General features: G+C 35.6%; 1 protein-coding gene across 1 annotated transcript in view; it reads right to left on the bottom strand.

Moving 5' to 3' along the window:
* Nucleotides 1–503: 503 nt before the first annotated feature.
* LOC121408117 (mothers against decapentaplegic homolog 5-like) overlaps nucleotides 504–16,773 on the bottom strand; it is a 29,718-nt gene continuing 13,448 nt past the window's right edge. Inside the window, exons 3-6 of the mRNA XM_041599453.1 lie at nucleotides 16,141–16,440; nucleotides 14,182–14,301; nucleotides 3,746–3,982; nucleotides 504–2,355 (exon numbers count right to left, since the gene is read on the bottom strand). Coding sequence (XP_041455387.1) covers nucleotides 1,955–2,355; nucleotides 3,746–3,982; nucleotides 14,182–14,301; nucleotides 16,141–16,440 — 1,058 coding nt within the window. The 3' untranslated portion in view covers nucleotides 504–1,954. The remainder of the gene's footprint in view (nucleotides 2,356–3,745; nucleotides 3,983–14,181; nucleotides 14,302–16,140; nucleotides 16,441–16,773) is intronic.

The following is a 16,773-nucleotide window of genomic DNA, read 5'->3' as shown; positions in this document are numbered from 1 at the left end:
AAAGGTAAAAGATATCTTCAAATCAATTTTACTAGCTAATTTCCACGTGTCCTTCATGATTAAGGTCTACTTTTATTCGCATAACTATTTCAAAGTTCTGCGCAAATCATTTTTCACCAACTTTTCAAAAGTAAGTGGTGCTCACTAAGCGGAAATATTTTTCGACAGTTATATCGTCATTTGCTTAAATGGATCTGTACCAATGCTAAAATGTGGAAAAATCGTCAGGATATTACAAATATATAATTTTACAGGATTTTTTCTAAGTGTAAACTTTTTTTTGATACGCACTTTATATGTATAAACTTTGAAAGTTATGGCAGCAATCTAATAATTACCCCTAACATGGCCAAAGTCCATTGACCTTTGTCATGTGATCTGAAACTTGCACAGGATGTTCAGTGCTACTAAATCATATACTTTCTAAGTTATGCTGTCATTTCAAAAACTTAACCTTTGGTTAAGATTTGGTGTTGACGCCGCCGTCGGAAAAGCGGCGTCTATAGTCTCACTCTGCTATGCATATGAGACAAAACCTACATTAAATTGATTCATAACACACCCATTTATCTGTAGCAACACTTCACATTATTATAACACATACATGTAGAGACACGGGCAAATTGTTGATGGAAATGTTTTCTAACAAAGAATTGGCATATTAGAGTAACTGAAGTAGTATGCAATATACGATTCAAATTTGATCTGTAGCAACACTTCACATTATTATAACACATACATGTAGAGACACGGGCAAATTGTTGATGGAAATGTTTTCTAACAAAGAATTGGCATATTAGAGTAACTGAAGTAGTATGCAATATACGATTCAAATTTGATCAGAATTTAAAAACTATATAATACTACCAACGTAAAGCAGCCTACTTATTGTAAACATAGAAAAGCAGAGCAATCTATTCATTGAAAATTAAGCTTACTTTTAATAAATGCATAATGAGCTAAATTCAAAACTATGTCACCTATTGCTTAATTTTATTCTGACTTGTGCAGTAATGTAGAGAGAACAAAAGTTGATGAGATATTTGGTATAAAGCCCAGAGAAACAATTACAATTTACATATATACAATGAGATTTTCAATATCATGAATATCACCTCTACACTGATGAACAAAAAAAATAAAAAGAGCAAGAAAAAGTATTTATAATTAAAAGCAGTCGACACAGTCCTGAATACATAAAATGAAATGATAATGTGTAAATCAATAGCTTAGATATCACACAGATTTGCATTTGACTTTGATTAGGTATATATATACAAGAGATACAATATTCTTTGCCCAACAGTGTAAGATACACTATTCAAGGAGTCCCCAGTGTTGATACACGTACGGCTGTATTAACAATTTCAAAAGAAACATGTCCTGTGTTTAGTAACAAAGGATGATGAATGCACTGGAATCCTTAGCCCAAAGGCACAGAACTTAGGAAAAGTAATTTATTGATAAAACAAATATAAACTCTGATAAAGTTTCCATTCCACCAACCACTGGTACTTCCACATAGAATGCTCATGTTAACAATCGGCTGTATCATTTTCATGAACTCATGATGTTCTATTGTCTCTCACAGTTCATCTTGGTATCACTAGAAAACTATTTGACTTCTCATATAAAACAACAAATCTGAGTGCAAAAAAAATGTCAGATAACCACTATTGTAAAAAACGTGTGGAAGATTTTCAAAAATGTGCTTCGTTTGAGCAAAGAATACCTGTGATGTGTATCTGATATCCATTGAGCCAGACTTTGACATCTGGGTTTGAATAACTATCCATGAATCACAATGATTTCTTATCATCCAAATGAAACATATAAAAAGCCTATTTATCAGTAATTACAAGTATATCAAGTGCGGAAATCGTTGAAAAAGAAATTGAATTGACCATTTTCTTGATAAAAATTTCAGAGCTAATATTATATGAAGTAGATGCAATCATGATACAGAGGTTATACCATGGACCGGGGAGCCCATCTGCGTCAGGACTTTGTCCAACCATTGTAACGGACCATTGAGGTGCATCTCTATCCAGCATGGGGTTGAGGTGACATCCTGACGATGGTACTCGGCGCCCCATCCCTTGACGAAGCTCATACGGATGGTACACATCTTGGTGAGCTCGTAGACCATCTCAAAGCCATGGTTGACGTACTGGGAGAGGAGGGCAGCAAACTCCTGGTTGTTGAATATCTTCAGAGAGCATCCTGGAGGGATCTTGCAGACTGTGGTCGGGTGGAAGCCGTGCCGATGGTTACAGTTGCGGCTTTGGACAAAGATACTGCTATCACTCAGACATTCAGCATAGACCTCGCCTCCAACATAGTACAGATGGACACCTACATCACAAAGAAAAAAGATGGACACACAGTCAAAGTCATATCATTCTTAGTTTGTTCCTGATGGTGGGTATTTCTTAATGAAAATAAAAAAAGATTGTATCCCTTTTACAAGAAAGTAAATACCAACTGAAATCTATTACAATTTTGCAATTTGCAATAAATAGGAACAGTGATTTTTCGTTTCAAAATATGGCCTTTTCCATTTCTGAAAATCTTAAATTCTGTTTCAGCATGTCAGAAAACGGAAATTATCTTTCCCCATAAACTTTGTGTACATGAAAGAGTGACAATTCTGTTTACACAGAAAATCAATACGCATTGAGTAGCTATGTCAAAACACTTGTGCTGGTCAAAATTTGTATCTGCCACTGTACCAACAACGCAGTAGAATCCGTTCATATCGGATCTATACAGGTACACAAAATATTTTAACACATTTTAACATGAATACATCCTCAACTTTCACATGATTAGCATTATTTTACCGTTGAATGAAATTTTATCGATAATTTGGGGTTTTTTAACATCATTTTGAAAAGTCTACGATTTTCGCCTATTCGCCATTTTAGATTTAAAGACCGCGCTATCGTGCTGTTACATCTTCGAACATAGAGGGCAGCAACACACAGCCATGTTGTTAAAATTAAACAATGTGTGTGTGAATGTTTTTGGTACGGACAATCAACCCCGCCAGCAGAGGGCAGGGGCGAGGGGTACAATCAAGTGTAACGGAGTGGAGTGCAGTCACGACGTGTAAATTGTCATGATTGTAGCGAAGTGACATAATTTTTTCGTGGGGTTTCGTGGGGTTTTGTGGCCATTTAATATTTATATTTTCTTGAGATTTTGGAGTAATTTCTGTTACTGTTCTGTGTATTTTGAGGAAAAAAATGTTTTTCATGATTTTGCATCTGAAATGCCACTTTCCGTTTCAAAAAAACATTTTTGTGAATTCCGATCGTGTTCCGCGATTGCGGAAAATCACTGTTCTTAAGTATGGCTTATCTGCAAGTTCAGGTGGAGTCATGCATAATTTTTTATTATCTAATATAATAAAAATATATACAGTAAGATATGACACTAATGGTTTCCTTATTTGTAAGCCCAATATGTTGTACAGTTTGTAACAATAAGCAAAAAATACTAAATAATTAAGCAATCTTGTACTATCTATTATTTATAATTCTGTTTGGATGAAGTTTTCAGCTTTACATTTCTCTGATTCTCTTCTGTCATTAAAAATCAACTTATTAGGTGGAGTTGGGCTTTGATTATTTTGTCCATAAAAAAAAATTATTTCAAAAAATTGAAGGCATGAGGTCCTTTCCTTTTTATGGAATTTGAGGATCTCTTGGATAATTACCCCAAACAGGGCAATCAAACCCACCTTTTCCGATGTGTCTTCTTGTATTCTCAATAGTGGAATTGCGGTTGACATTGGAGAGAAGACCCAGACAGAAACGATCATGGTTATTAGATGGATCAGTGAAACCGTCCACGATGACGCTGGTTGTAGTAGCATGGAAGGCCTCCCCCACTCTGTTGTTGAGCTCATAGTAAGCGATAGAACACCAAGATGGGGGGTCTTGGTATGTGATTGAGGCTACATCACCACGTTCTACAGCTGTTACAAATACAAAACAAGAAATGAAAGAGTTTGAAGTAACAGTTATTAAAATACCCTTTGTTTCAATTTCTAACTTCCCTGAAGTTTCAAATTCTAATTATTCAGAATGAGAGAATGCAGTTGAATTCAAGTCTAAAATTCTCTATGATTAAAAGGACTACAGACCCAGACACTTAAACCACACCGTATGTTATACATTTACCTTAACATAGGTTCAATTCAAAGGAAAACATAACCACACACAAAATAGGTTCAACCAGATGTATAGAGGAAAAAGAAGAGAGAGGAAAAAAGAAAACATTGACATTCATTTTCATTGGTTCTGTCATTTCCATAATATTTATTTGATCATTACCCAGATATTCACCCTCATTGAATTCAGAATACATGTAGGCTACCAGTATGTTTTAAGAAGCTGACAATGATATGACATTTTTGTTGCACAATTTATGTAGAAAGTTGATCACATTGAAGAATAGAGTGCAACCCTTAGTAACATGTTATGCATGTAGCATCCAGCGTCCGTGCTTGAATACAAAGGAAATATCCTGGTAACATGAGACGATCCTGCAAACATGTAGGAATCTATGAATTTCTACTGACCCCGGAGGTGCGATCTACATGGTCATTTGCCAACAGAAAAGATTAGAAGTACATGTAGTTTGATATCCTTGTTTTACACAACAAGATCACGTCAATAGGCTCTGTCTTGTACATGTATACTCATGTTGGGCCTACATTACTTGACTGTTTATCTTTTTTTTTATAGGGAAAAAACAATATTCTTGCACAATCATGAAAAAAGTGATCTAAAATGCCATAATACACACTATTCCATATATCACCGTACAGTTTATAAATTGACCTTTTCTACCTGTGATGCATACTACACGCTGGTTGGTCAATCATACCAATGAAAAAAATATAATTTGAACTATGAAAATTAAATGATAGAAAATCTTTGCAAAAAGCAATCAAACCAAGTATGGAACAATCAAAGGTTTGTTGGAATGATATAAGTGATTCACAATATCTTACCTTCCCTATAAAATGGTTCGGTAAAGAGCAGGAAGGTACTTTTTATTCATTTCTAACTCCAGGGACCAGTCAACAAAGAGAATACATGTAAACACAGTATTGACAGTCTCTATTGTAGCAACTGTTTGACTGGTCATGTTTACCAGGAAAGTGGAACTACATGTAATGTATAATGATACCAACAATGTCATATATACCACACGTCAATGTCATCGACAGTGATATTGACAATGCCATGATGCATAGCAAGAAATATGACGGCCCTTTTCATGTAAGTCATAGATATCGGATATGTGGATCAAAGCATTAAGTACATGTACAGGAAGAAATAATATTTGTGATCACAATTAAAACCAATTTAATCTGAAAGATATTAGCTTTGTCTAATGTAGAAATTAATTTAATGCCATCCATCATCCACCAGTCATAATGAGAGATGTTCAAACTTGGATTAGTGCTCTGCTTTAAAATCATTCTCTGTTCCATCACATCACATGTCTTATTCAATTTACATCAAGGAATGTTCACTTATTGGCAAGGTAGGGGGTCCGTTGGCGAAGGGGGGGGGTGTCTGAATATTCAAAAGCCAATCGTAAAGCCATATCAATATGCAGTTGAGACATTGCTGCCCGTAAATATTCACTGCCAGACAACACCTCATGCCAACTGCTCTGCCAATCATCCCCTCAATAACATTAACCAAGGAGGTTAGAATTGTTTTGTCTGGGGGCATGTAACCCCGTTCACATGTGAAAAATACATGCCTGTGTATATGGTACAATGCAGTAGCTCTAAATTTATGCTTGGATGTAGGCCTAAATACATGTAACTGGAAATTTTGTTTAGGTACAAGATTGGGCCGTTTTCATCTAAACATATGTCCACAAAAAATACTTTTAGCTGACTTCAGCAGGTTGAATAATAAAAAGTGAATTCCCGTAAAAAAAAAATCTTGATAATCTGACTCTTGCTACATTCTGTATACATTTAGAATGTCAGGTTTAGCTGTTACATGTAGGTGTGAAAGGGTCCTAGTGTATATACTGCAGGTGCAATGTTTGGCGTGCATCCATTTCATGGGGAATAAATGTGTCAGCAATGTTTTAACAAGCCCTGTCTGGATCCCTTCATAACATGAATCATGCTTTAATTATCAACCAGTGAAAATACTATCAAGAGCACCTCCTCTTCATATGCAAGATGTTGGCTATACAGTGCGTATCAAAAAAAGTTTACACTTTGAAAAAGCCCTGGGAATTAAAAAATATACAACATGTGGGTAATTTTTTCACATATAATCTTTGGTTTGGGTCTCATTTATCCAATGAAAATAAAAGTTTTGACAGAATGTTACACTTGAGTGAGCACTGTCCATTTTTGTAAAGCTCGCAGAAATCTCTTTGCGCAGATATGCTCGTTTTCACGACGTGTCAAGGGGAAATGGCGAAATCAAACTTACCCTGCGAAACATTTCTCATACATTTCCCAATGCACTTTTTGTCAATTGTAATAAGTGGATACATTCAAGCATTTTGTAACATTTTTTGCCACCAAAATTGAAATTTAAACACTTAGTAAGCAAAACCTTTACCTTTTTTGTGCCAACTGGATCTGAGGACATAACTAAATCTGAACAAAAGTTTATATCAGACATCTCCAGCATTTTTTCACTAAGTTTTCATCATTTAAAGTGGGTTCACATTTCATTTTTCATTTAATTATTGTTTCTCCACACTTTTTCCAAGCTTGACAATATTTCACAAAATGAAAATCGAGCCTAAGCCATTTCATGTAAATCACAGCTCAGTGTATGGCAAATATCGTCACGATGGCCTCTGTGTTTGGGGGAGTTAAGTGGGGCGCAATGCACTCTTCGAAGTGTTTCGGGCAAGGAAACAAGCTAAAAATGTAAAAGATATCTTCAAATCAATTGTACTAGCTAAATTCAACGTGTTCTTCATGATTAATGTCTACTTATAATCGCATAACTATTTCAAAGTTCTGCGCAAATCATTTTTCACCAACTTTTCAAAAGTAAGTGGTGCTCACTGAAGCGGAACTATTTTCGACAGTTATATCGTCATTTGTTTAAATGGATCTGTACCAAAGTTAAAATGTGGAAAAAATCTTCAGAATATTACAAATGTATAATGTTACAGGATTTTTTCAAAGTGTAAACTTTTTTTTGATACGCACTGTAGAACTGAGAGAAAATAAATTGGTAGATTTTTAGTTCATGCATGAGAGGACAATTCTAAAAATTTTACTTGCTAAAAAGTGTTCAATTAAAGCAGCAATAGTCGGATTAAGACACCTTTAAGACATAAAAGTTCTATAATGGAAACGGTTGAACCATGGAAAAAGAACTTAATACAAATTTATAAACAATTGACTACAAAAATATAACCCTATAATTACACCGCAAATATGCTCTTAAATAGTCTTTTGAAAATATCCATGTCATTTGTTAATATTGTTTTTTCTTTTAAAAGACTTCTTCCCTATCAAAATGAATGTTCTTTCTAAATTCTAGTTTATTAATCTCATTACGGTATATTGTACCTCTGAAAACTAAATTGGGCAAAGATCTCTCCTGATTTTGTAGTGTTGTCCAAGATGCAATGTTGTTGCAAAGGTTACTGCTAGTCTTTGAGTTCAGGAAGTCAATAGATACTTTAGCGGAATATGACTGTCTGACACTCTTCCTTCAGACATAACATCTTGACTTTTAATACTACATGTATATCATAGCATGATAATTGATTGACACATCATTCTCAACACCTTTCACAATTACCATCATTAGCACCTTGTTTTACACCCTTTTGAACACCTAACATAATCACTTAACACCTCTACTGTTACATACAATGTACCATATTCATTCCAGACAAAATCAGGGATTTTACTATAGACTGTATTTAATTGACCCCCATAACAAAAGTTCATTTTCCATCTACCTATGTATTAGTCTCACCTTATAAAGAAACACCAAAAGATATAGAGAATGAGTTGTGATTTCCTAGAATATGTACATGTTACATTGTGCTCTACCGATATGTAAAAATAGTAATGAGGGATAATCAAAACTGATATCAGAGTAAAGAATATGTACCTGTCATTTTAGAACACAGCTTCTTTTATTTGTAATAATGCTGGAATTTTGATAAGATCTGATGAATTTTCTCTGAAAAAAAAGAAGCTTGTAAGCCATGCAGGTCAGAGAAGTTCACTTTGCTGATTTCCGACAAAACACAAAGAATTGTACTTAGTTTCAATTGCCACTAGTCCTTGATTAACTGTCAAGTGCCCCTTCCTTCCTCTACTCATCAGAATTTTAAGTACATGTACTTGTCTACAAAACTAAAATTCCTCTACTCTTTTTTATAAAGTATTACGAGATGACTAATCCTACTACTTCCTAATTGCACAGATTGCACGAACTTGAGTTGAAAGAAAAAAAAAGCTGTTACAAATCCAAAATATGCATGCACATGTACATGTACTCCCGGAAAATATTAATTAGTTTTTCTTTTATGAAGCTGAGTCAGAGAGACAGTATGACCTAAATATATCTATGAAATAAATATACAGACAATGGGCTTTGTATTGTTTGTGATTTCCTTTAAGCAGTTAATGGCTTTTGTTATTCAAATTCCTTTCTGTAATCATTTGTCTTTGTCTCTGAAATGAACTCATGTACAATATAAATCTATCTGCACATACTGTTGACTTCAAGTCATTAATATCAAGTGATAATTAAAAATGATTTTATACATTATAGTTCAAGAAAAGACATTAAAATTTTGAGTAAAAATGTGCTTGGTAATAAAAACATTACATGTAGCATGTATTTGTACATTAAATATGTACATTATCTTCAAATTTTCCAGTGTTTAAAAAGTAAAATTCATTTCAGAATCAAATATGTTTGCAAGCAATTTAGAATCTTTAATGCTATCACTAACAAATATTAAGTAGACAAGACTATCAGTATTTTCTGACCCTGCACTATAAAATTACCTATTAATTTGCCTGTTATGTACCTACATTCAGAAATAATGATTTTGCAGTGAAGACAGGGTGATGGAACAATCTTTAACCAATATCACCTGTTTGTATTGAAATAAAATGGCGCCTTGAGGCCATGCATCAACACCTAAAGTGTGGGTTTGTTGTATGAGTCATTGCTATAATAGAGAGACACAGCGAGAATCACAAACACCTAAAATAATACTAAGGTGACCATGAACTTTAGATTGGAATAGATGGAGAATCAATACACTCATGCACACACAGACAAAAAACATGATTTACATGTATAACAGGATTCTTATCTCTCAAGGATATTAATTCAGAAGGCAAAGTTACTTGCCAGTAAATGTATGGAAAGGATTATAATCCTTTAATGTCTTCATAGAGTTAAAAAATAGCAAACCATATTTGAATCAAAATCATGTAGTACATAAACATGAACAAATGCCCTTTCCATTTTTTTATTATGTCTCAGATGTGTTAATACTTTTTTTTTTAAATTACATTGTATATACTTTTTTTAAAATTACATTGTATATACCAGTAATCATACAGTGTAATTTGTTTACTTGTGAAAGTTGATGGTAAAAAGATCTGTTGATCAATATATTTCTCAGAAATTTACAAAGGTCTATAAAAATATAAGGAATATATCTATATGCCTTCCTAGATTTATGCTATTTTATGGGACTGTGTGATAAAAAACTGGCCATACATGTACATTTAAATTCTGAGTTAATACATGTATGTCAAGCACAATGAAATGTATCTAGTCATCAATTAAAATTTAGTATCCTCTATCGCAATTCAATACCTTAGGTAAATCATAGGCATTTGATACTCCATGGCCTCATAAACAAGATCTTTATTACAACTCAAAATGTTTCACCATGGTCAAGTTATATATCAAATAATAATAATAAAAAAACTGTTGGCCTCCAAGTGCAATTAAAATCATTTTCAAAAGTTATATTTTGTTTTATATCAGACACAGAAACGTTGGACTGGGGTGTGTGTGAGTGAACTGGTCTGGGAAAGGTTACAGGCTGGCTGTGCTGAAGGAACATTCTGTTTGAACATATGCTTCAATCTTTATAGACTCATATGCTTTTCACACTGCATTTCCTTAACCCCATACCATCCTTAACCCCGGACTATCCTTAACCCCATACTATTTGCTTAACCCCAGACTATCACACTGCTCATGAATATTGATGATTTTACCATACAGAGTGCGATTAACGTGCAATTTAGACTTCTGTGATTGGCTAATGCTTAGCCCCACTTTTCCTTAGCCCTGTTTCGTTTCACACTGCAACTCTTAGCACCGCACCACAATAAGCCAGCTAACCCTGCTTTTTTGCAGGGTCAGATAGTACTGTACTACTTTGCGAAAACGTAGACTAGTGTGAAAATGAAGTGGGCTAAGCTTAACCCCAAGAAATTGGTGGAGCTACATGTACATGAAAGACCCCTCCCCCCATAGCCTCACCAATTTCCAGGGGTTAAGGAAAAAAGTGCAGTGTGAAAAACATATCAGACTGTTTGCTTGCTATGTACTCACAGTAAGGTATTCCAAGAATGCACAAAGGAAACTTGAAATTATTAAAGGAAGGTGAGCCAAGTTTTCAAGGCGTGGTTCACCATGTAACATTACAAACAAGCAAGGTGAAACAAATAATGAGAAATAAATGTAGTTTCATTTTCAACTTAAGTTGTGTTACATTTAAAACTATTGTTTCCCCTCATTTTTACACTGCCAATATGAAATGGTTCTGTTAAAGAACTGATGTGGGATGGGAGAAAAATCAAGAAATCTCCCAACTACATGTACATGTATATCATGCAGTGCATGAAATGAATCAGTAGCTCATTGATTTCAACCTTATGCCTTTAAACTGGATTTTCAATTTATTTATTAAAGGTGTTTTGCTCTATTTCTTTAATTATTTTCAAATCACATAAAATATTGAATTATAGTTCATCACATAAAGATGCATGATAATAAAATCATACCGTACATAATAGCTTATTTAACGGGCCCTACCTTGTTTTCTTCAACATGAATAGATACTTGTAATTGAATTTATGTCCTGCCATCTCTAAACAAGAGAGAATATCAAGTACTTCCTTGGCTGGCTGAATCAACAGCATCCTTGTCTCTTATACCTAGTAGAATCTCTATCTACTTTACATGCACACCCACAAGTGGGACTATCGTATTTTGACAAAAATCACATACAGGTAGTGGTGTGTTGACAGAGGATTTCCCGTCCTTCCGTCAAAGAGTTTATTTTGTGCATCCTGTAGTGACACCCTAATGACCTCTACCCACCTTGCTCAGAGTATCTTTATCAATACACCAACCTGGCTTCTACATATTAACATCTTCTTCTATCTCATCATCATACAAGCAACAAGTGCAAAAATGAAACAAAGTCTGGAATTAAATAACACAATCCCTGTCAAAAAACAAATATAACAAATAAAAAAAAATAAAAAGATAAAATCAGAGTTCATGACAATCCATGACTTCTGCACAAAATATCTTTCTATTTCAAATCATAAGCAACAAGTATGACAATGAAAAGTAAAATATGGAATGAAATAACCAAATATCCTTCAAATGTTTGTTTTTTTTTAAATCAGAAAAACACTGACAAATTTTTCAGAGTTCTCATACCTTGTTTAAAAGGTACAATCCGCATGGGTAGATAATGTAAACCAGCTGAAACTATTCATCATTTTTTTCAAACAATAGAATAAGATGTCTTATGGTTGATTAATAGGCTCAGGAGAAAGTGTAATCAGTTTTTCACCAAGTAAATAAATCAAGACTTTATGACTTGTAATCTGCACAATCTAAAATGCAGTAAATATTGCATTGTAGACTTGTCCACACGTGACCTATAACGTGTGATGGGGAAAGACATGTCTCTTAAAGTGAAAAACAGTTGCCAAGTTGGGATTTTCCCCAATATACAGCTGTTTTCAAGACAAACACAGAAAACAAAATACAGCTGCTCTGGTAAGAAATTAGATTAAAAACAAAGAAAGACAGAAGAGAAAACAGAAAAAAAGAAAATGTAGCACACATAGCAGAGAACGTGTAGGTTACAAATCCATGGAAGTATATTTCTAAAAAGATCACTGACCTACATGTACATGTAATCCAGATTTAAAATATGCCTCATTGTCTTACTAACATATGCACTTTTTGAAGGGCAACACGATAGGACATTACTCTATACTTGTTAAAATATAATGCACCCAAGAACCTCCCTGCTAGTCAACCTATTCTATTTTCACTGGACTTTCCCCTCAGCATTTGAAAATAGGCATAAGCTACACTTCAAACATTACATAGCTATCTTCTACAACTTTCAATTGAAGACCTCTGACCTTTGGCCTCATGACTTTCTAACTTATCAGATCAGAACTTGCCCCTTGTACATGAGCCAAATTTGATCAATTCCTCAAATGATCATTTGGTTACTGTATTGTGAGAATAAGATGTTTTCATGCATGTTGTGAGCACTAAATATCAACAGATCACCCCCGGGGGGGGGGGGGGGGGCACTCAGTATTGGGTATGTGCCGCGGAGGGGACCCCCATTTTCACACTCAAATTTCCGTTCCGAGGCATAGCATTTTTGCCTTGTTGAGAAAAAGAACAAAGAAAGCCGCTCCAAGGCATAGCATTTTCTTCTTATCAAGAAAAAAGAAGAGAGAAATCCGCTCCAAAGCTTCGCATATTTTCGTTACGCCGCTCCGATCGCATTGAATGAGCTGCAATTTGGGTGAAAAGCAGCCGCAGAGCTCCCCCGGCTGAGGCCGCGCTAGCTGCATCATGCACGCATGACCGTTCCATAGGGATGCATACGCACTCACACGCTGGCGATTCGTTCCAAGGATCCCCGTTTTCACAAACATTTGTCGTTCCGAAGCCCGTTCCGAGGACCCTCCTCTTTACAGTAAGCCCACTCCAAGGCCCCCGTTTTTTGTCTCGCCCGCAGCACACCCCCATCACTTTTTTGGTCGAGTGCCCCCCCCTCCCCCGGGAGATCACCACCACTCACAAGGTTCTTTAGTTATTGTGAGAATCTGATATTTTCAAGTACAGAAAATCTAATAGACCCCTGGAATCAAAATTACAAACACTCCAATGCCCCTGTAATATGAAACATGCATTAGTTTTGATATTGGTTCCTCAAACGATTCTAAAGTTTTACCTATAGTTAAAACAACACTAGCGTATCCAGCATCAACTATGACAAAGAAATGTATAGGCCCATGCACAAGCATAATAGAGTAACTATTGTCCCCAGAAATTGGGACCATGAATGCTTTGTAGGATCTGAGGCTGGGTATGCGCCTGAACAGCATAATGAAATGCACATAACATACCTCTGTGACCTTTGGAATTTGACCTTGATATCCCCTAACGGATAGGTTGACAGGTATTTGATCTATCAAACAATTTTTACATTATCAGGAGAACTACAACAAGATGAACAACTAAAAAACATAGTGCATCCAGCAACCATCTCTGAGAGGCACACACACAAAAAAGGTTGACTGGACATGATAAAGCAAAGTCTCCTAGATGGTTCTTTAGCCCATCTAAGGCCGTGTTTATGCTTCCACTTTTGAGGCCAGAATCAGCGTTTCCAAGCGTGATTAGTCCAAAACAGGGTTACGTCCATGCTTACTTTCATTTAACGCCGATCGTAAACTCACAAAAAGGTGCGTTTGTAAACGTCGTTTGACCAGAATCAGGCTTTCTGGGGAAGTATAAACAGCACCACGATCCATGTTATCTCCACGTAATAACAACACTCGGAAAAAAAAACTTTCGAAAAAAGGCGCGCCCGATTTGACCTCGCTTTCCTGCGAAGCCAGCTGGAGATTGTGATTTCGCCTCAAAAAATTTAAGCATAAACAGCACTCCGAGAAACTTGTTTATGATCGGCGTTTTGAATGGACGTTTGAAAACACAGATTCTGTCCTCGCAATGGAAGAATAAACACACCCATAATTGAACAACAATTTCCACTCACAGACTCAGACGAGCAAATGAAATGTCTCAAATTGAACTTGAAACTGTCCTTAAAGATATTTACCAATGATTTGATTTGGTTGCACACATGATGGTGGATTGGTATCCATAGGAGTTGAGCTGTTGTCATTCTGGTTTGGTCCTCCTTCATCAGGTGGCCTGTATGCAGGAGGGGGTGTGTCAGCTGAAACATAAATAACAGTACAACAAATAATGCATTAGATATGGGAATGTTCAGGTCAATTTCTAATAGAGAAATACAGAGAGTGGTAAATTGCCAATTCATGTACTGCCAACTCGTCCATTCACCACATGGTCTACTTTCATTTAGTCTAATGCCATTCCGTCCATCAACATTTTGTCTGACAATGAACCATTTGGTCCAAATATCACTACATCTAATCACCGTTTCGTCTCTGACCATTTTGTTTCATAACCAGTAGGTCTAATACAGGTATCTATTTTGTTTTCATTCATTTTGCACAACTAAAAATTAGTCCAATTAGACCAAATGGTATATGGACTAAATGGCTATATTGCATCAACTGGTTATTACACGAAATAGCGAGTGGAAAAATTGGCAATTAGACCATGTGATAGACGAGTTGACAATTGGACGAATTGGCATTAGACGAATTGAAAATAAACCCAGCAAGTAGATCATTTGTCAATTTCTAAACTAGTTTGTGCTTCATCAAAATGTATGATGGTAGTCACACATGTACAACAGAACACAATGTAAATTACATACATGTATCAATTTATCTATCAATATCATTCATCAATTTCAATGTTTATACAAGATTGATATAACTTTGAGTTACTGTCAAAGCCTTTCCAAGAGGTTGTCCAGCTACTAAGTATGCAGGATGTAGAATTCAGTGGAAACCTGGAAGTCCCAACCTAGGTCTGTGTGGTAAAGGTCTCCAACAAAAGCTTGCTAATGTTTTCCGGTTGCAATAATATTCAATCTCGATTTCTAGCCTAGCCAGTCAATTATAGAGGCAAAGCGTAATCAGATTTCTCAGAAAATTAATGGGGCAGTCTTTGTTCATTAACTCTGTTTGGAAGGACATACCAATGACAGTAACATGGCCTTTCAGTACTTACAAAGAACATCTCAACCCGTGACTGAGACTCGCTCATTAGATTAATGCCCCGTTGATCTCGTTATTTTCATAAGGGTCTTTGCATTATCGTGTAATCCTTTACATTGCCATTCTCAAGTGAGAGAGGATTTGAAATTTGCTCATTATCGACACAGAGCTGGGGACTAGCAGCCACTGAAGGTGTCGTATCACTCATTCCTTAGAGTGGATTTCATGTGACCTAGGACAGGATTTCGGTTGTTTTAATTGAATGTGACGGTAATTAAGGTACTCTTATTGCAAGATACATCTGGTTATGAGACACTAGATATGAAATGTGAGATATGATATGCACCTCAATACAATTATAGGAATTAAAATGTCATTCAATACAACATGCACTTGCTTAAGCTGAATACTTCTCATTGCACAAATAATTAGCCATTGCTCGTTCCTAACCAACTACAATGTATGTATATTTTTCTAAAATATACTAAATAGGCAAGTATGCATCAAACTGGCATACAGGAAAGAATGAAATTTTTTATCTTGAATAGAATTTTCATTCATATTATCAAAGAAAAACTAGAGAAGATACAGCAAGCAATAATTCAATGACAAAGTCAAACGTGCAAGGAGGTATTAATGTAATAGCATTACTCCCCCAAAAAAATGTCACCCAAAGGGAATGACATGATCATTTTGTGCATTTATCAGCAATTATATGTATCCATTTTCTCTCAGAATCATCTGAAACATATTCTTTCTAGTTGAAATTTTTTGTCTACACCAACATAGTATGACCACTCTTCAACCGACCCTGTTCATACGTCAAAATGTTGAGGACTTTTCTGGTTGGTGCCATTTCATAAAAGATATAGGGGAGCCCTGTTGCACTATATCTAGCCTCATTTGCATTGCATTCCAATACGTACCAGGTACATGTAACCCATAAGGGCTATTTGGATTGGAGCTGGCAGGGGAAGGCTGTGGAGCCCCATGGGGTGATCCAGGGTGAGTTGATGGTGGAGGAGAGTTCTGCTGCTGAAAGCTCTGAGGAAACGTAGCATTGTGTGGGTATGCTGGATTAGTTGAGTGAGCTGGATTACTTGGGTGAGCTGGATTACTTGGGTGACCTGGGTATGCTGGATTATTTGAGTGATCTCCTCGGTATGGCAGCAGACTGTGAGAAGGTATAGACTCACTGTGACGTGGTACAAGCACTGGAGGAAGAACTGAAAAAATAACACACAAAACAAAGAAATATGGTAAAGAATGCATATGCTTTCATACACAAGATCCTGATAAAGAAGACAAAACAGGAATTAAATGACACCATTTTATATAATTGTACAGTACAAAATTCTTACTTTCAAAACAAGTAGCAACTCAAAGGGACATTTGTTTGGAATAAAGAAGGAAATCATTAGCCATGAAATTACAAACAAAAACAACTACTGTATATGTACAATCTAAATGACAAAATTGTACCACTAGGCTTCCAATACAGGTATGTGTACATCGTGTTCCATGGTACTGGACTAAAGACAAGATGAGACAGTTTTTCA

This window comes from Lytechinus variegatus, chromosome 1 (assembly GCF_018143015.1).
Source record: "Lytechinus variegatus isolate NC3 chromosome 1, Lvar_3.0, whole genome shotgun sequence".
Classification (NCBI taxonomy): domain Eukaryota; kingdom Metazoa; phylum Echinodermata; class Echinoidea; order Temnopleuroida; family Toxopneustidae; genus Lytechinus; species Lytechinus variegatus.
This window is presented reverse-complemented; position numbering and strand designations above follow the sequence as displayed.